At 37.0% G+C, this 18,294-nt stretch overlaps 1 protein-coding gene across 5 annotated transcripts in view; it reads right to left on the bottom strand.

Moving 5' to 3' along the window:
• LOC116875021 (serine/threonine-protein kinase TNNI3K) overlaps nt 1-18,294 on the bottom strand; it is a 307,722-nt gene that overhangs the window by 72,434 nt on the left and 216,994 nt on the right. For 4 of the 5 annotated variants that reach the window (XM_032870114.1, XM_032870115.1, XM_032870117.1 and 1 more), the window contains exons 20-21: nt 16,717-16,849; nt 4,746-4,855 (exon numbers count right to left, since the gene is read on the bottom strand). In XM_032870114.1, the coding sequence (XP_032726005.1) occupies nt 4,746-4,855; nt 16,717-16,849 (243 nt within the window). Of the gene's footprint in view, nt 1-1,969; nt 2,180-4,745; nt 4,856-16,716; nt 16,850-18,294 lie in introns of those variants that run through there. The other variant, XM_032870118.1, reaches the window with a different exon arrangement.

Raw genomic sequence — 18,294 nt, 5'->3', positions numbered from 1 at the left:
TACACTTGATGTTTATTTTATGGAAATTACTATACACATCTCAATTAGTGGTACTACAATATTGCTTTCTACATAGATGATTATATATTCATATTTGTGCCTGATCTGTTTTCCTAATTATGGTATGAAAATAAAAATTGAGCTTTGTTTGTTAACTGTAGTCTAGCTGATACGCATATTCCTATATTTCAACCATTTGCAACTGTTGTGTTGACAATTATCCTAGATCTTAAGTAGAGTTTTTAAAACCTATTATTTCTCTAAGAGAAAAAAAAAAAAATTAAGGGGATGTAAGCTTTCCTGTAAAACCTGTAAAATCCTCTAAATCCACTAGGTGGCGATCTCGGCTTCAATCATTGTAGAAGAACAAATGGAGCTTCAAGATCAACACAATGGATCCTGAACAAAGGGAATTTTAACAAGCTTTATTGCCAATTGTTATTAATTTAAGATTTTGAAAACGAAATAACCTATTAGTATGTAAGCTTTCAAGGTTTGATCTCTTGAGTTTAGCATGTCACTATTGTTTGGTGTGAGTACTCCTCCTTGTGCACAGGAATTAAATGCCCTTATAAATATGAGATTTAAAAGCAATAGTAGAATAAGCTTATCTCATTCAAAGCCACACTTACTGGAAAGATAGAGGTATATGCAAACAATTTTATTTTTGATATCCCAGTAAAACACTGAAAGCATACCTTCATGGTATAGAATATTAAGAATATTATATTTTACCTTTCCTAGGGGGGAAAAAGGTAGTACTTTCTCTTTTTCTATCTATATCTAATATATTTTTACATATTTTATATATTTATATAGTCTCTAATATCGTTTTATATAACAGGATCTTTATATCTGCATCCTGCAATATTTGTATAGCCTAAAAGACTATAGAACAATGTAAATTCTGCTTACACGCTCTGCCTATCTTCTGTTTTCTTTCCTATTCAGAATTGCCAGCAAATGATGTAACTTTCTTATTTTGAAACTCTCTAACCTTATTCCCTCTCTTCTTTCTGTTTTCTCCTTGGATTCAAAATTTCCTTGCTTTTAACTCCAACTCCTCTCCCCTCTATTTTTGTTCAGCCTCTCTGCCTGAGCTTAGCTCCTATGCCATCTGTCTGCCTCCCCTGATCCCACTTCATTTGGTTAAGCGCCTTTAAGGTGAGAAGAGCATCTATGCCAACTCCTTGCACAATAACTTTATTCTAATTGACAGTTTCCTTAGCTTTGTAGACCAGGTTAGTGCTTTTTAATCTCTTGGTAGCTATCTTTCTTTTTTCCTTTTTCTATTATTATTAAAAAAAAAAAACCCAAAAATCAAAAACCAAAAACCACCTTCACCTTAAAGCAGAGCACTTGGCTTTTTCTCCCACTACCAACAATATCCCTGATATCTAAGAGCCTAAGGAGTATTCTGGTCACTGGCTAATTCTCAGAAGGCGGTGATGATGACAGCTCTCCTGGGCTCCTTCCTCTTTTCCATTTCCTAAATCCAGTCTTTCACCTCCTTAGGATGTTGTTTGCTTTGAAGTAGTTCTCAAGCTTGCCCTTGCTCCTGAATCCCCATGGTAACCATTGTAGTCTTTGTCTTGTAATCAACTGGATTAATGCAACAGCAGCTCAGCGCACGCTCAGACTTCAGTGTCTTTTGCTCCTGTTTCAGCCCGCTGGTTCTCTGCCTTTACTGGGCACAGATCTGCTGAGGTGCTTGTTAAATGCAAAGTCCCAGGCTCCATCCTAGACATTTTGATGCAGGAGCTTTAGAATAGGGCCTCAGAATCTTCATTTTAACAAATTTTTCCAGGTAAACTGGAGTATGTAATATGCAGCCCACACGTTAAGAAACAATGCTCAACTACCCCAATCATACTAGAAGATAATTCAGTGCCTTTCTCACTATAGGAACCACATGCAATTCTCTGAGTAAGTTATCAAATCTTTTCATGCCAAGTTCAGCTGAATTTTCAAAAAACAATTACTTTTATCATATTTCTGCAACTCTTTAGGGACAAAAATATAGTTGCCTGGGATTTCATATCTGCTTTTTTCACTGTCCTCTTCTGTCTTTGTAGGTCTTGACTAAGAAGACATATATAGGAGATAATAATATGGTTCAAGTTCAAGGAGTGAAGCAAAGACAAATATGAAAGAAAGAATGAGTAATGAAGTTGATAACCTAGAAAGCAAGGACCAGGAGAGCATGGTGTTAGTGTCTCAGATCTAAAGATGAACTTATTTTAAATGGTGGTATGGAGATCTAACCCCTCAGTGGCTACAAGCTTTCCATAGCTAATAAGCCTCTCCCTTGTGTCCTTTCTCTCAGTGAATTTGCACACCTTCTCTTTGCTTGGACTGTTTTTCTCTCTCACCAAACCCCTTCATTCAGCAAACTCCTGTTTATGCTTATGACCTCAGCTCAAGTGTCTCTTCTTTCAGGAAGCCTTTCCTGACCTACATTATCTCTTTGTCCTTCACTTGCCAATTCCTTTAGTATGCATTCTCATCTACTCTTGTTTTCCTCAGTCTGGCTTATAACTATAAAATCATTTGTTTATTCAATTTGTCTCCATTTGGCTACTAGAATTTACTGAGGCTCCCTGGAGCATAGGTCTCCACTGAATCCCCAGCACTTGTTCCTGTGGCTGTGTAGAGACTCCTTAAGTCACTGCTGAAGGAAAGAATAAGAACTAGCCCACCATTTCCCTTTTCCTCACCACTGAGCCTGCTCACACAGTGAAGACATTATTGAGATGGGCACGGCGATGATGTTTCAGGCACCTCACATCCAGCAGCTCAACTTCATGATGCTGAGATGGAAACCACAGCCAAGTCAGAGCCCACCTGACTGCCAAGCCCAGATACAGCTGGCTAGTCAGAGACTTTGCTTCCTACTATGCTTTTCCCCCATCCTTCTCCCTGAACTGCATTCTCAGAGCCCAGGCCCTGGACTGATTGGTTTTGCTGCTTACCAATAAAACTTTTCCACTAAACACTTGAGTTCTGGGTTCTTAGTATTTTTTTTTTTTCTTTATCTTTAAGCATACCCTCCTTTAGCCCTGATCTGGTTCTCTTATTTCCTAACGTTGTTATTTGTGACATCCATTCTACCCCCAAAAAATACTTTTAGAAGTTGCTAATGACTTGCTTTTATCTCCAAATGAAAACTTCCATATATTCCCAATTTATAATCATAATCATGAAGAGTCCATTAATAAAAGCAAAAGGGATACCCTTGACAGTTTTTTTAAATTTTACTTTACATTTTTTGTTATACTTTATGTTATACACACTAAAGAGAAAAGGAAATTTCAGATTAGCTTTTTTGACATACTTATTCCTAGAAAATATGCCTGAGGTTCATATTGAATAAGCAAGGAAAGCTTTTCCCAAACGATTCTAAGCCATATAATTTTCAAGACAAATTTTTTTTGGACACTGAAATTCAGATGAGGGTGTTGGGGGCTTTGATAAGCAATAGTGCTCATTGATGTACTCAACAAATATTTTTGAACATCTACTAGGGATGGTTCAAGGTGCTGAGGTTGCAGCAGCAAACAAAACAAAACAAAATGTCCCTGCTTTCTGGTAGTGAGAAAAGATTCAACACCAATAAATACATAATCTGCGAAACAGAATGGTCAGGAGAAGAGATTACTTCTTTTGAGGTTACTCAATCCACATGCCATAGTAATCTTTATTTTTCTTCTTAAGAGTCTCCATGTACATTTGCACAGTTGGGTAATGACTTGGTCTGGGTTTTGCCTTTAGAAAAAAGAAGTGGGGAACTTGGCTTTCTCCTTCCAAAATCTAGACTGGGGTTTATTCTATTTCTCCCTTGGTGAGGTACATCCTGAGTTAACAACAGCTACACTTTTGTGAACTAATGTGAACTAATTCCCTCTACTCAGGGCAGAAGAATCAATGTGGGCTGACGTCAAAACACAAGGATTTCAATAGACAACAAAACATGCTGGCAGGGAGAGTCTCAGACACCGTACTAAACAGTGTTATCAGGAGAGAAGTTGAGGAGTCTCCTCTTTTGTCATTCTCCAAGAACGAAGACATTCTCAAAATGTCTGGTACAGATAAGAAGAATCCTGTTTTGTAAACAAGTGGTCTGAGATTTCATGCTGGGATTATAGGAGTGTAACCCTTAATATTCTTAGATCTATGATCATATTTAATTTTTTTTCCTCTGTTTACATATCCTCCTTTATTTATTCCTTCCATAGTCTTGATCCCTCCATCTGTGTTCCTAACTACTTATCACATTACTGCTTAAAGAATTAGGGAAGGACTAGGACTTGGTCTCTGGCCTCCTGCTTGAGCCAGCGCTACTAAAGACCACTTGTCACGCGGTCTTCACTAAAGGTCTGCCTCATGGTGAAAAGCCAACACAAATCTGTCTTGTGCCAAACTTCTTTCTTCAGAAAATGACTAAGTATGGTTCAAGTGTAGTTAATAAAATTGCAGCTGAGATGAGACTGTGAGTCATCTGTCATACCCTGGTCTCTCTTTTGCTAATCAGTTGTGAGAAACATTTCAAAATCAGAGAGCAGCAGCAAAGAAATATGAGATACTCAGACTTCTTGAGGCAATTAGAGACTAAAGAGCAGAAGGCAAATCAGTCTTCCTGCCTTGACAGTCTTAAAATACACACTAAAAGTAGACTTTGGAGTTACACTATTTGTGACAGATTTTGACCATAACACATTTTCTAAGAGGAAATAAGAATTACTCACTTCAGGACATGCATTCCACCCTCGCATGAGCAGAGATGATATGGGCTTGGGGATGGAATAACCAATGGGAGGTCTGATGTGGTGGTAAGCCATGTCTGCTGCAGCAGCCGCTAGGAACCAAATGAACATGTCAGTTCTGAAACTCACATATTTGCCTCAAGAAACATATGAACAGACAAACAAAAAGTCATCAAAAATCAATCTGTGCAACATTAGCAGAGACTCAAAGATAGCTCTATGCAGGGTTTTTTTTTTTAATGCTTAAACAAAATGTTGGATAATTTGATACTATCAGTTTATCTTTATAATTGTCCATTTATTTAGTTGTTCATTCAACAAATTGGGAGCAGAGGGAACACAAAGAGGATCAAAGAAGCATGCAAAAGAACATACAAAGAGCAAACAGTTTGGGGTGTGTGTCAGAAGTACAGGGTATACACATACTGTTATAGGAAGTAAGGACTGAAAGGCAAACTGGACCAGACGATATACAATGTCACAAATCCAGGCTAAAGAGCTTATCCTGTACTTAGCAAGACGTGGGGTGCTGCTGAACTTTGCAGTTCAGAAAGTGCCCCTATCACTTGGGCAAAATAGATGATTTTTTAAGCTTAAATACCATTACTGGTTATAAGAATATTGGGTTTTTAAGATTTAATATTTATAAAGTAGTTACTATTTGCTAAACTTTGTTAGATATCTCAAATCCATCATTTTAGCTAATAACCACTCGTTGACTGAACTCCCTAGTGTTACCTGTCTGCTTGGGTTTCTGAATATTGCTCATCTCAAACTCCCCATTACAGTGTGGTGATGCTTGCGGCTTCGCTGTGGAATCCTGACTGTTGCATATTTTCCTGCTCTGCAACCAATGATTTCTGTAACTCTCTTGGAAACCAAGTTCATAGGTACTTTTATTAAACATATTTTGTATCAGGCAGCATGGTAGATACATACATAAGCTTTTTCAAACCTCCTAACAATCATTCAAAGTAGGTATTTCTGTGTGTGTTCGTGTATGTAACTAGTTTTTAATTTGTGAAAAAATTAAATATAATTAGTAATTGGTGTAACCTCTTGTTCCAGATTCCACGCTCTCTTCAACCACTTCACACTGAAAATACTTTGTAAACAACACCTGAAGCTCTTTTTATTCCTCCTAAAAATTGCTCTGCACTGGTGGGAGGCTAAAGTCCCAGGATGTTGACTTCCTCTCTTCCAGGTTGTGATGTCATCAACATCTGTCTGTACCTTAATAACATTTGTGATATGACCTATAACTACTGCCTCTCTTACACTAAAGTTTGCTCCAATTCACTTCTGTTTATAGATTTACTAATTTAGTGAAATTATATGTAAGTTAATCAACATTTTGCTTTATGGATCAGTCGGAATTACTATCTAATTTTGACAAATGTAACATTTATACCTGTTTTCTTTGGAATTTTAGAAACAGAATTAGAATAAAATCTAATTCAGAAAGGACAGTTGTTAAAATATTTTGAGTATTCTTATATACTCTTTCTATCATTGAGCTCATGCCCAGTCCAGTATATGATTATGTAATATTTTTCCCCTAAATATCAACATTTTTCCAAGTTATTAAACTTCAGGTTAATGTATTTTTAACGACTCTGTATTCTGTATGATTTACTTAATCATTCCTCAATTTTAGGATGTTCAAATTTGGGTATAAACACTTCAAAGTAATCGTCTTCAGGATGACTTTCCCAGTTTCACAGACTATTTATGATATTTTGAGGGGTGAGATTAACCTGCCAAAGGGCATAGCTGAAGACTTTTGACACATACTGATAAATCGCTTTTCTAAAGAGTCGTATTAATTTACACTCTCAGTGGCCAATGTGTGAGAGACTTTTCATTACATCTACACCAGTATTAGGCTTTCTCATTTTGTAAAATATTTTGTTAATATGAGAGGCAAATATATCAGTTCATTTCTTGTTGTTTAAATTTTGTTCTTTGATGAATAGTGAGGCTTAATATTTTCCTAAGTATTTATTGGTTATTTGTATTTAAAATTTTAAGTTCATTTTCTTTGCCTGCCTGGTATTTTAATATTTCCTTCCTTACAACAGCAGTTCTAATTGTACAATTATTCCAAGTTAAGGGCAGAGGGCAGAGACAGGAATTCCATTTCTACTCTTGTTTTCAATGCCGTTTGTAGAATATTTACATTGTCACATTTGTCAAACTTTTCTAGCCACTATTAGCTACAGTTATATTTGTTGACACTAAGAAAACAAAGAAACAAAAGACTGGTCAAAACATATTTAGGGGGTGCCTGAGTGGCTCAGTGGGTTGAGCCTCTGCCTTTGGCTCAGATCATGATCTCAGGGTCCTGGGATCAAGCCCCGCATCGGGCTCTCTGCTGGCCAAGGAGCCTGCTTCCCCCTCTCTCTGCCTGCCACTCTGCCTACTTGTGATCTCTCTCTCTCTCTCAAATAAATGAATAATAATCTTTAAAAAAAATATTTAGCAAATGTAATGTCACTTATAAAATGTGTCTTCTGTGTCACAAAAAACTAGGTGTGTTAGGTTTCTCCCATTGGCTACTCTTGACGATTTTTAATTCTTTTTGGAATGAGGTAAATAAATAAGCAAACAAATTAACTAATGCTTAATAATCACTGATCTTTAAACTCTACTTTTTCACCTTATGACCATTTGGATATTGTTGAGCTGGTGCAGCTATAAGCACATAAGCCAGTGTAGTGAACACATTTAAACTAATTATACATATCCTAATGGGTGGGGAGGGACTATTCATAAAGTGAGTTAAACTCAGATGCAGGTGCCAAATGTCTCCTCTGAAACCCTTTTAGACTCTGATATCAAGTCTATAAAGTTACCTGTTTGCTTCTTGGCACTGCGTCTGGAAAATCAGTTTAAGATGAACGATACTTAATTCTTCATTATTCAAAGCAGATTCTGCAAGGCCTTGGCATCTCCTTCTCCTTTTTGCTTTGTGCACTGTTGGCAGTGATACCACTCATTAGCACCTCCACCAGAAAGTGGGCAATGCAACATGAGGGGTCATGGAATTGAGATTTGTCACCTCTGAGATTACTTTGTCAGTCTTGCCTAAGTGGCCATGTTACACCAACAGCTGGGAAATTTTCTGGTATTCCAGATTCAGGAAAGAGACTGTCAGCCCATTCATCAAATTTTCTACCTTGATTGCTACATAAAGTATGTTAAATGATTTATGTACATGTTGGTTTCTACTTTTACAAGTGAAACTTTGCTATTAAAAGAGAATAAGGCTAAATTTGAAAATATCAATATCTATTTATTGAGCACCTACCATTTTTTCAGCACTGTGATAATTATCAATGATTTAGCGAAACTTGTAATCTAGAGCTAGAGTAGGACTATCTAAATGATCTTTTTACAATGGTGGAAATGTTCTGCAGTGTTCAACATGGTAGCATATGCCTATTAAGCACTTAAAATGTGGCTATTAAGCACTAAAAAGGTGTAACTGAATAAGTGAACTTTTACTTCAGTTTCAGTTCATACAAATTTAAATTTAAGTAGCCACGTGTGTCTCGTAGCTTCCATAGTGGATGCACAATTTTAGAGCATAGCTTTTTCTCACTCTCATCCTGAATGAGGCTTAAATTAAACAAGATTTTGTGAGTCAGCCTCAAAAGTTTATACAACCATTATCTTGATTTGTGGATTTAAGTTCTTTATTGCTTATTAATACTTCATCAAGAAAAAAAAGGATATGACTAGAGATCATCAAACAGGCATTCTGTACAGCATGTGATAACCTTCATTCACTTATTCACGTGAACAAATGTACTGAACATTCCATGTGGCGATAATAAGCTAAGAAAAAAAGTGTTAGGCTTTTCCATAAACTTTGGTAAATAAATGAATAATTTTTAAAAAGATGAATTACTGGACTTTCCACTGCTTTTTATGATTCAATCACAAATTCAGAAAGGTGATCCTTTTTTCCTGAATTGTTCTTGTATGCACCCTCTTTTCTTACATTATATTCAGTGTCCCTTAAGTCTTAGCTTAATGAACTGTCTCTGGGTGCCCTTCCTATGTACTCCCATAGACCTGGTACTACAATAGCATATATTATATTATACCTAATTGCCTATTTATTTGCTTGCCTCTGTAAATAGATAGCTCAGGAATTGTATCTTTTCACCATTGTATCTCCTGTGCTTAGCATGATGACAGCTTATCAGTAAGCACCCAACTGAAATGCACCAAATGAATCAATAAATGAGGCAGTTCAAAATACGATTTCACTGGAGATAATACAGGTCATGGTATAGATGACTCAGTACACATTTTTTGTAGAAATAAATAAGGATTATGGATTAATGCCAATTGCTGTCTTGCTCATTATTATGTCTTTAGGACAGAGTACAATGCCTAGTCACTAAGAAACACCACAGAATGAACATGCTTAGTTTAATATTAAATTATGACACAATTAGGTAAATGATTGAGATCTGGTGGCATATTTAATTCATTCTTTTATCTTTTTATCAGAACATTTGGGGAGGGGGCTTCTATAAACTGAAACAGTATCACCATTAAGAATTGGCCTTGGGGCACCTGGGTAGCTCAGTCAGCTGGCATCTGCCTTGGGCTAGGGTCATGATCCTGGGGTCCTTGGGCTTGAGTCCCACATCGGGATCCCTGCTTGGCAGGGAGTCTGCTTCTCCCTCGACCACTTCCCGCCTGCTTGTGCTCTCGCTTTCTCCCATGCGCTCTCTTATGTTTCTCTCTCTCAAATAAATAAAATAAAATTAAAAAAGAAAAGAAAGAAATAACTTTAACAAGGAAATGTGATGTGGGGGCCTAATTTCCAGTCTGGTTTTGCTTTTAACTCTGTGAGAGATCCTAATTAAGCTAATTTGCCTCGGTGAGTATTAATTTTTGTACATGTAAGATGAAGCATTGAGGACATCATGTAGTGGTGATAAGCATGGGCTTTGGGGACAAGGAGCCATGCACTTAAGTCTTGACTGTCCCTCTTACTGGTGTGTGATGTTGAGCATATATCTTATCCTAATAGAACCTAAACCACAGGTTATTGTTAGAATTAAGGGAGATAGTGTACAGAGAGCATCTGGCACATTGTTGGTTCTCAATAAGCATTAGCTGTTGTTGCTGTAATTATTATCATCTACAGAGCTAAGGGTTTCACTGATCCCTTTTACTCTGAATCTGGAGAACTAGATATAAAAAACACCGTATATTTTCTGTTCTGTTTAGGTCAGAAATCATAGTTCCTTTTGAGGTTTTCTGGGAGTCTGAATACCCAGTAAAAGGTTGCATTGAGTTACTGCAAATTACAAGGCTACAAACCATCTCATCTGTCACCAGCCCTGGCTCATAATGCAATATGGCCACTGTGGAGAGGATGACTATGCAGCTCTTCATGGCAAATTTAATTAGCTATATTGCTTATGGATAAATTGGTACTAGATTCTGAATTCCTAAATTAAACTATCACTCTTACGTTTTATAAAAATAAGTCCAGGCATCCATATAAAAAAAGAGCAATAAAGTGCAACATTTTACTTGTAAGCTTTGACGAACATAAACTATTAGAATTTTTTTTTTCAGTTTTGATTGTGTGTATGTGTGTTTTAAAAAACACAATTGATTCTACCTTGTTGTTTTTATGGGTTGGGCTTTGGTGAAACAAAGCAAATACGGACCACTCTCCCAGCAAGCGCTAAGACACATTCTTTGTTAAACTGACACTTCTCAATGATATATCACCAGAGCATATAGCATCTGAGAGAGACCACAAGATTGCAATCTTGAGATTGCACTAAGAATGGCTTAATTTTTTAAACCACATCCCATTCTCATTACAGACTGTCAGAAGAATAGATTAATTTGCACCAATATCTATTCTCATTGCAATCTTTGTCAGTGTAATGAAGTATTGGAATGTTAATATCAGCTATGTTCATAGAAATATCATCATCCATTGGACTGATTTGATCTTTCCAGTAATCTCTGTAGTGATTGGCTGGCTCTACTCTTCTCAGTGATAAACTGATAAAGATTAGCACAGCAAACACAGGATTTCAGGACTTTAGCTCACTCCTCTCTTCCTATTTTCCTATCACATGTCAAAGCATAGTCCACATCATCACGTGCTTATGACTTTCAAGGTTATTGTATTTAGGATGCTTTAGGATTCTAATCATATGTGGAGAAGAACATCTAATATTTAAACATGGGTAGCAGACACAAATTGCTACAAATATGGGATCCTGTGATATAACTGTGTCTCTAAATGTACTTAAATTCTTATTTTTTACAATCATATGTGAGACAAAAAAAAAAATTGCAAGTCATATTTGGCCCCTATATTACAGTTTGCAAACCTGAGTTAAAACCTCAATATGAAGCCTCACCAAAATCTGGCTAGAATGAATTGGCAGATGTTCTTAATTTGCTGTCACATCCGAGACTTCGATACAGCTTGGCATTAAGGAATCCCAAGACACAGACAGAGTTGAGTCTCCTTGTGAACCAGCTGGCATCACACAGGAAAACAAAAGGAAAACAAGAGGCTTTTTCTTTGGCATCAAACTATAATCTGAAAGTGACCCACAAAATTTGGTACCTGGTTATAAGGGAATGGGATTGGATACATATTGATGTATCTTACATATTGATGGATATTGATGGATAAGATACATATCCTAGATTTCTTCTTTACTTTGTCATGATGTATCAGAGGAGACAGACCCGGGAGAGACGTAAAAACTGGGAAGCAGGTGTTGGTTTCTTTCTCTGAAATGAATCCAGTACAGCTCTTGTTTGCCAGGTCATACCAGCTCCTTTTTCATCTTGCCTGGTTCTTCTCTCTCTGCTTGGCTTCACACCTTGGCTCCTTCTCTCTCTAATCTTGTCACTTCTCTCACAAATCTGCTTTCTTCCTGGATCCATCATCTTCTTGCTGGCTCAGCCAGAAGCCTGAAGTTAATCCTGACTCCTCCCTCTCCCTTGGGCTCTCACCGTGGCCCACCAGCAAGTCCCATTCAAATTTCCCACGACCAGCCTCTCCTTTCTCTTCTAAAGCCACTCTCCTAATTAAGGTTTTATACATTCTTATCTAGAATACCTGGTCTCCTTGCCCTGGGTTTCAAGCCTCTTCAATCCAGAATTAGCTTTGTAGCAAGAGAGAGAGCATTCAAAAATAATACTAGTGTTGTATTATTGCCCTGCCTAAACCCCTGCAGCGACTTTCACTGTGAACACACAGGCCCTTCACCACCTGGCTCTAGGTTTACATTTACAGCACGTGTCTTGTGATGGGTTTCCTTGTATTCTCTGATTCATCCCTACTGAATTATTTGTGCATCTCTCATGCCTCTGCACCTTGCCCATACTGTTTTCTGTTGCAACTCCTTCTCTACCTCCCCACTGTTTATCTATTTAATTAGTTTTCATCTTTTTGCAGTTCAGTTATCACCTCTTTTTAGATTCCTTCTCTGATATCCTCTCCCCCTTTTGCACAATCTGGGCAGGAGACTCCTCCAGGGAGCATCTTCAGCACTCTGCTTCTCTCTAGTTGGAACTTAACCTCTGCTCTTTACTATGAAGGCCTGAGCAATGCCCTATTCCTCTCTGTTTTCCTTTTAACTCTAGCACAGTTCCCAGCCAGAGGATCCCTCAACAATAGCCTAAAAATAATAATAGTAGCTAATATTTATTGAGTGCTTCCAGTTCCTAGTCACCATTCCAGTCTTTTGAGGTAGGCTCATTATTATCACCGTTTTAAAAACAAAGTGAAGTACAGCTAGGTTAAGTAGCTTGCATACAGTTACAAGGCTCACATTCTTACACATTATGCCGATTCTCTTTAGCCCATATGGTGTTAGACTGAAAAATGCTTTCTTAAAAACAGAATTAATTGCCAACATTCAGTTTTCTTCCTTTCTTTTTCTTCCTTTCTCTTTCTTTATTTCTTTGAGAGAGACAGAAAGAGAGAGAGAGTGTGAACATGGATGCAGAAGGCAGAGAGAGAACCTTGAGCGGTCTCTATACCCAGCGCAGAGCCCAACATGGGGCTCCATCTCCCCGAGATCAGGACCTGAGCTGAATCAGGAGTCGGATGCTTAACTGACTGAGCCACCCAGGGACCCCAAACCTTTAGATTTCTACACAAACACACACAGAAATTAGTTTATATGGTAATAGTGAGCAGTGATCCCTACACTTCTGCACGGCACTGTTTGGCTGGAGCTGGGTAGCAGCTGTCCCCTGGAGTCAGAGCACGTGACTTCCTGTCCTTCATACTGTCCTGGGTCGAGCATTTGCCCATTTCCCCTGGCCCTTTGGGCATCTGGTCTCAGGTGATCCATAGAATGCCAGATATGATGGCTTTTTGGTTCTTTCTAAACCTGAGATTATAAGGTTAATTTGAATATGGCCCACACAAAAGAGACTCTAACTTCATGTTCTTCTCCATGTATACTCATTCCTTGCATAAGAGTCATTGCCAATATTTGTGTTCCACTTTTGTATTTCTCTCAGGAGATAGGGTACTACTACTAAATCCAGGAGGAAGAGCCATGTGTAATGTTGCTACTACCATAACTGATAATGTTGTCATACATTGTAGTCATGGATTTGTTCCTCTTTGTAAGTGGCTAATATGTAGCTTATATTGAATCTGATTCTTCACACGATTTATTGCTGAACATATGCTAGATTGCCTAACCACTGCAATGATACAAGGAGTCTCATTTCTTGATGCATGGTCACCGTCCAACTTTAAAAAATTCAACAACTATCATAAACAAACTCTCTTTCCAATAAAGTACGGTAAGTTCTAATATCTGGGATATTGCAATCAAGTTATTCTTAGGCAAGGCTTTTCACTGTTTTTTTAATATAATATTCTCTCTTTAAAGGGTAGATATTTCTGGGTGGTTCCTGACAGAAAGGATCTTTATCTCTCCAAAATATTCATATGTAATTAGCAGAGGATAATGGAGTAGAGAAAATTCCAAAACTGTATGAGTAAAATATGGTAAATAGTATAATAAATGATGGGGCATGGGGGAGATTGGATTAACTCAATATTAGAGAATTAAGGAAGATGTTTTGGGAAGAAGTGATATTTAAGCTAAGATCTAAAAATTAATTAGGGTTATATGACAGTAAGTGAGCAAAAATGTCTCAAAGGAAGTGGGGCAGAAGAAGGGAAAGAAGTCAAATGGCATTAGTTACAGTGATAAAGACAGTAGCTTTGACTAGCATGGTGGTGGGTGAAATTTTTAGGAGTTAGATTTGAGGTATATATCTTATCACTTCTGTTTTTTGTTCACTGTTGTTCACTAGTCTTTGTGCAAGAAGGTAAGAAAAAAGATATAAAAAGATATACAGATTGAAAAGAAGAAGGTCTTTATTTACAGATCACAAAATCATCTATGTGGAAAATCCCAAACAATGTAGAAAAAAGGTAGTTGAATGGATAAGTAAATTTAGCAAATATGTAAAGTACTAGGTTGATATTTAAAAACTAATTATATCTCTCTTCTAACAAAGAACCATTGGACATTGAAATTTTAAAGAATAACATGTACAATAGTATCAAATACAAAATGCATAGAGATAAGTCTAAAAAAATGTGCAAGGTTTGTATGCTAAAAACTACAAACATACTGATGGCAGAAATTAAAGAAGACGTAACTGAAGGGAGAGCTACACCATGTGGACTGATTGGAAGATTCAGTATTAAGTTGTCAATTCTTCCTAAATTGATCTATATAAACTCAGTGTAATCCACCCAAAATTTCAGTGGACTTTTTTTTTTTTTTTTGGTAGAAATAAACAAGCTGATTCTAAAATTTACATAGAAAAGCAAAAAGCCTAGAAGAGCCAAGGTAAGGCATAGTTCTTAGAATACTCTTAGAATAGAGTTCTAAGGGTAGACATATATCAATAGAACAGAGTTCAAAAATAAATACATATATGGGCAATTGATTTTTGACAATATTACCAAAATAATTTAAAGGAGAAAGGAAAGTTTTTTCAACAAACTATGCTGAAAAATTAAACATCCATATTAAAAAACAAATACGTTTTTTATGATAAATTTTTAAAAGATTTTTATTCATTTGAGGGGAGAGGATAGCGCAAACACTGGGAGCTGCAGAGAGAGAGGGAGAAGCAGGCTCCCCACTGACGCTGGGACTCTAGGATCATGACATGAGCCAAAGGCAGATGCTTAACTGACTGACCCACCCAGGTGCCCAAAAAACAAATAAATTAGCAAAAGAATAACAAAAGTTCATACCTGTGCCATTAAAAAAAAAAAAGACAAATATATTTTATAAATATAAAACCTAAACCTCTAAGAGTTCTTTAAGAAAACATAGGAGGAAATCTTTGTGGCCTTATTGATGCAACCACATTTTAGAAAGGATACAAAAAATGTGATTTAAAAGTTTGATAAGGTAGACTTCATTGAAACTAAAAACTTCTTTCAAGACATTGCTAGGACTATGAAAAGGCAAGCCACAGACTAGAGAAAAATACTTTCAAAACGCATAGCAGATGAAAGACTTCTACCTAGAATCTAAGAACTCTTACAAGTGAATAATAAGGCAATGTGAACAAAACTTCACCAAAGAAAGAGGCACAAACACACATAAACATGTGAAAAGATTATCAACATCATTAGTTGTCAGAGAATTATAAAATAATACTACAACAGCATACCATTAGATACCTATTTAAACGGCTAATATTTTATTTTAAACAGGTGACAAAAAAGTCCTGGCAGGATGTGTAGCAACTGGAATTCTAATCCACTGCTGGTGGGAATCCATAATGGTACAAATGCCTTAGAAAAACTCTTTTCATAAGATCAGGTAATTATCTCTTACATATTTATTCAAGAGTAATAAAACCATCCACACAAAGACCTAAATGGCTTTACCTATCTTATTCATAGTAGTCCCAAAGTAAGAATAATTCAAATAATCACCAACTTGTGAATGCATAATTAAATTGAGACATATCCACACAATGGAATATTACTCAGGGACAAAAAAAAGAATGAATTACTAAAAATCAACAACATGATTTCATTTATAGGACATACTGGAAAAGGCAAACCTGTAAAGCCATAAATCAGATGAGTGATTGCTGGGGGCAAATTTCCAGTCGCATGGCGAATACAAGAAAGTAAATAGAATGACAAGACATAAAATCAACTCAAATAAAATGAAGAGCAGATGTAAATAAAATTTACCTTAAACCTCAAGTATGTGTATATTTTTCATGTGATTAGACTGCATACCTCTACAGTCTACATATACACAAAGTCTAATGTATATTATCACCCAAAATTAGGCTCACTCACAAAGCCCCATTTTTGGAAGGTATCCATTTATGTAATACAAAATTACCAGGAAAAGCAATTCCTTTCTATAATGTGAGACAAGCAGAAAACAGTCCTGAGAGTTTATTTTTATGTGTTGCTACTTTCAGCTCACCCTTATATACACACTAAAAAGAAGCATCAGAATCTAATCTCAAAAAATAGATATAACAGTGTCTACATTATTGGCTCACGCTTTAAAACAAATTGAGGGGCGCCTGGGTGACTCAGTCAGTTAAGTGTCTGCCTTTGGCTCAGGTCACGGTCAGTCTCAGGGTCCTGGGATCGAACCCTGCCTCAGGCTCCTGGCTCAGTGGGGAGTCTGCTTATCCCTCTCCCCATTGCTTGTGCTCTTTCTCTCTCGCTATCTCTCTTTCTTAAATAAATAAATACAGGTTTTTTAAAAGCAAAACAAAACAACCAAATTGAAATTGTTTACTTAATTCTCACCTTGCCAACCCACCAAGAGTATTACTTTTTGGAAATAAGTGTTTCTTGAAGTCATGAAAATGCACAGAACTCTGGAAAACAGAGAAACTTGGCAGGATGTCTTACCTGGCTTGAGATGAGCGAATGGAATTTCACCGGTGAGGAGTTCCCATAGACACAGAGCGTAGCTGAAGACGTCAGCTTTGATGGTGTAGCGTGTGCACTGCGTGAACACCTCAGGAGCCATCCAGCGGAGGTTCTGTGTGTCCAGAAACACCCAGAAGTCATTTACCAAATATTTAGTTATCCCATTGTAGAACACTGTTTTTCTTAGTAAGGATTTAAGTGTTCTCGCATTGTTCTCAAAAGATATAAACATAAAATAACATTGATTGCCCTATACTGTGCAATAAACTGGTGTGTTTATACATAAACAGTAGGTTTTCTATTGTTGCTCATTTTTACAAAGAGCATTTTTTAAATCATTGGAAGATCATGAGATTCATAATTCTTCCAAAAATATTGCAACAATATTAATCATCAAGTAACCCTGCGTCTTATAAAATGATGATCACAGCCCAGCATTTTCTGTTTACTTCTGAGCATCTTACCCCTAGAAGCCATACAGGCTTCTGAAAAGCCAATCACGATTCATCCAAGAGCTCTATGCCTCCCTGGGGGTGAATCACACATGTGGGAGGCACCTTCCCTCCTTTAGATCTTCAGGTTGTAATTTAGGAAGTCACTAAATTAGACCCTTAAACAGTGCCTTCATGACTGAGGAGAGAAAGGACCTTAGGAGAGGACCCAGAATATTTCTACAAAGCAGATATCTTACTGGCAGGATCACATCTGTCACAACATCGCCTTTGTTGGCCCAGTTGTGTTATTTCTGAATGCGGTTTGTGCAGTAAGTATTCCAGGACCAAAGTCTATAAACTGTTATAATTTTCTCTGTACCAAGTTTCATATTCACGTTTTGATGGCATTATTTACATTCTTTTTCACTTGCAGTTATATATTTTTTGGTTTTAAATATAAGTTTCCATTCTGGGATGGATGCAAATGCATAATTTTGGTTTATTTGTGGCTTAGGGGAAAGAGCACTAGGTTTTGAGACAGGAGATGAAAATTCCAGTTTTAGCTCTACCACTGCCTGTTTGGGCAGCTCTGGACAAATCTCATATGCTTCCTGGACCTCAGATTCCTCAAGGGCAAAACAGAGGAGGCAAGCCCTTCCAGGTCTAAAATCCCATGGAGCCCTAACCTTATCAATGAAGTTCACCAAACACCTTCTTTGTATTTTCACTGAAAGAAACCAGTATCCTTTTATTGCTCTTCCCAAAATTCTATGCAGAGCTGGCTGCTGATAATTCTTTTGAAGTGTCTACCTTATTTTGAAATCATGCATAATTACAGCATTCCAAGAATATCTCTATTCTGATTATGGTACTTATATGCAATTCTTTCACATGAGCTTTCATATTGCAAATAGCCTCCACTTATGTAGCAGATTATGCATTGTGACACAACATTGCATAAGTGGAAGTAGGCATACAATGTGCCCATTTTTCCACAGGGGAGTAATAGAGTAATTAGCCAACTTACACAAGGCCACATAACTAGTAGGAAACAAAATAGTCTTCAAAATAAATCTAGAGTAGTGCTGTGCTTAAAGACTACACTGCTAGGATAAAAAAATTA

The sequence above is a fragment of the Lontra canadensis genome, unplaced genomic scaffold (genome assembly GCF_010015895.1).
Source record: "Lontra canadensis isolate GAN:19392208 unplaced genomic scaffold, GSC_riverotter_1.0 scaffold40, whole genome shotgun sequence".
NCBI lineage: Eukaryota > Metazoa > Chordata > Mammalia > Carnivora > Mustelidae > Lontra > Lontra canadensis.
This window is presented reverse-complemented; position numbering and strand designations above follow the sequence as displayed.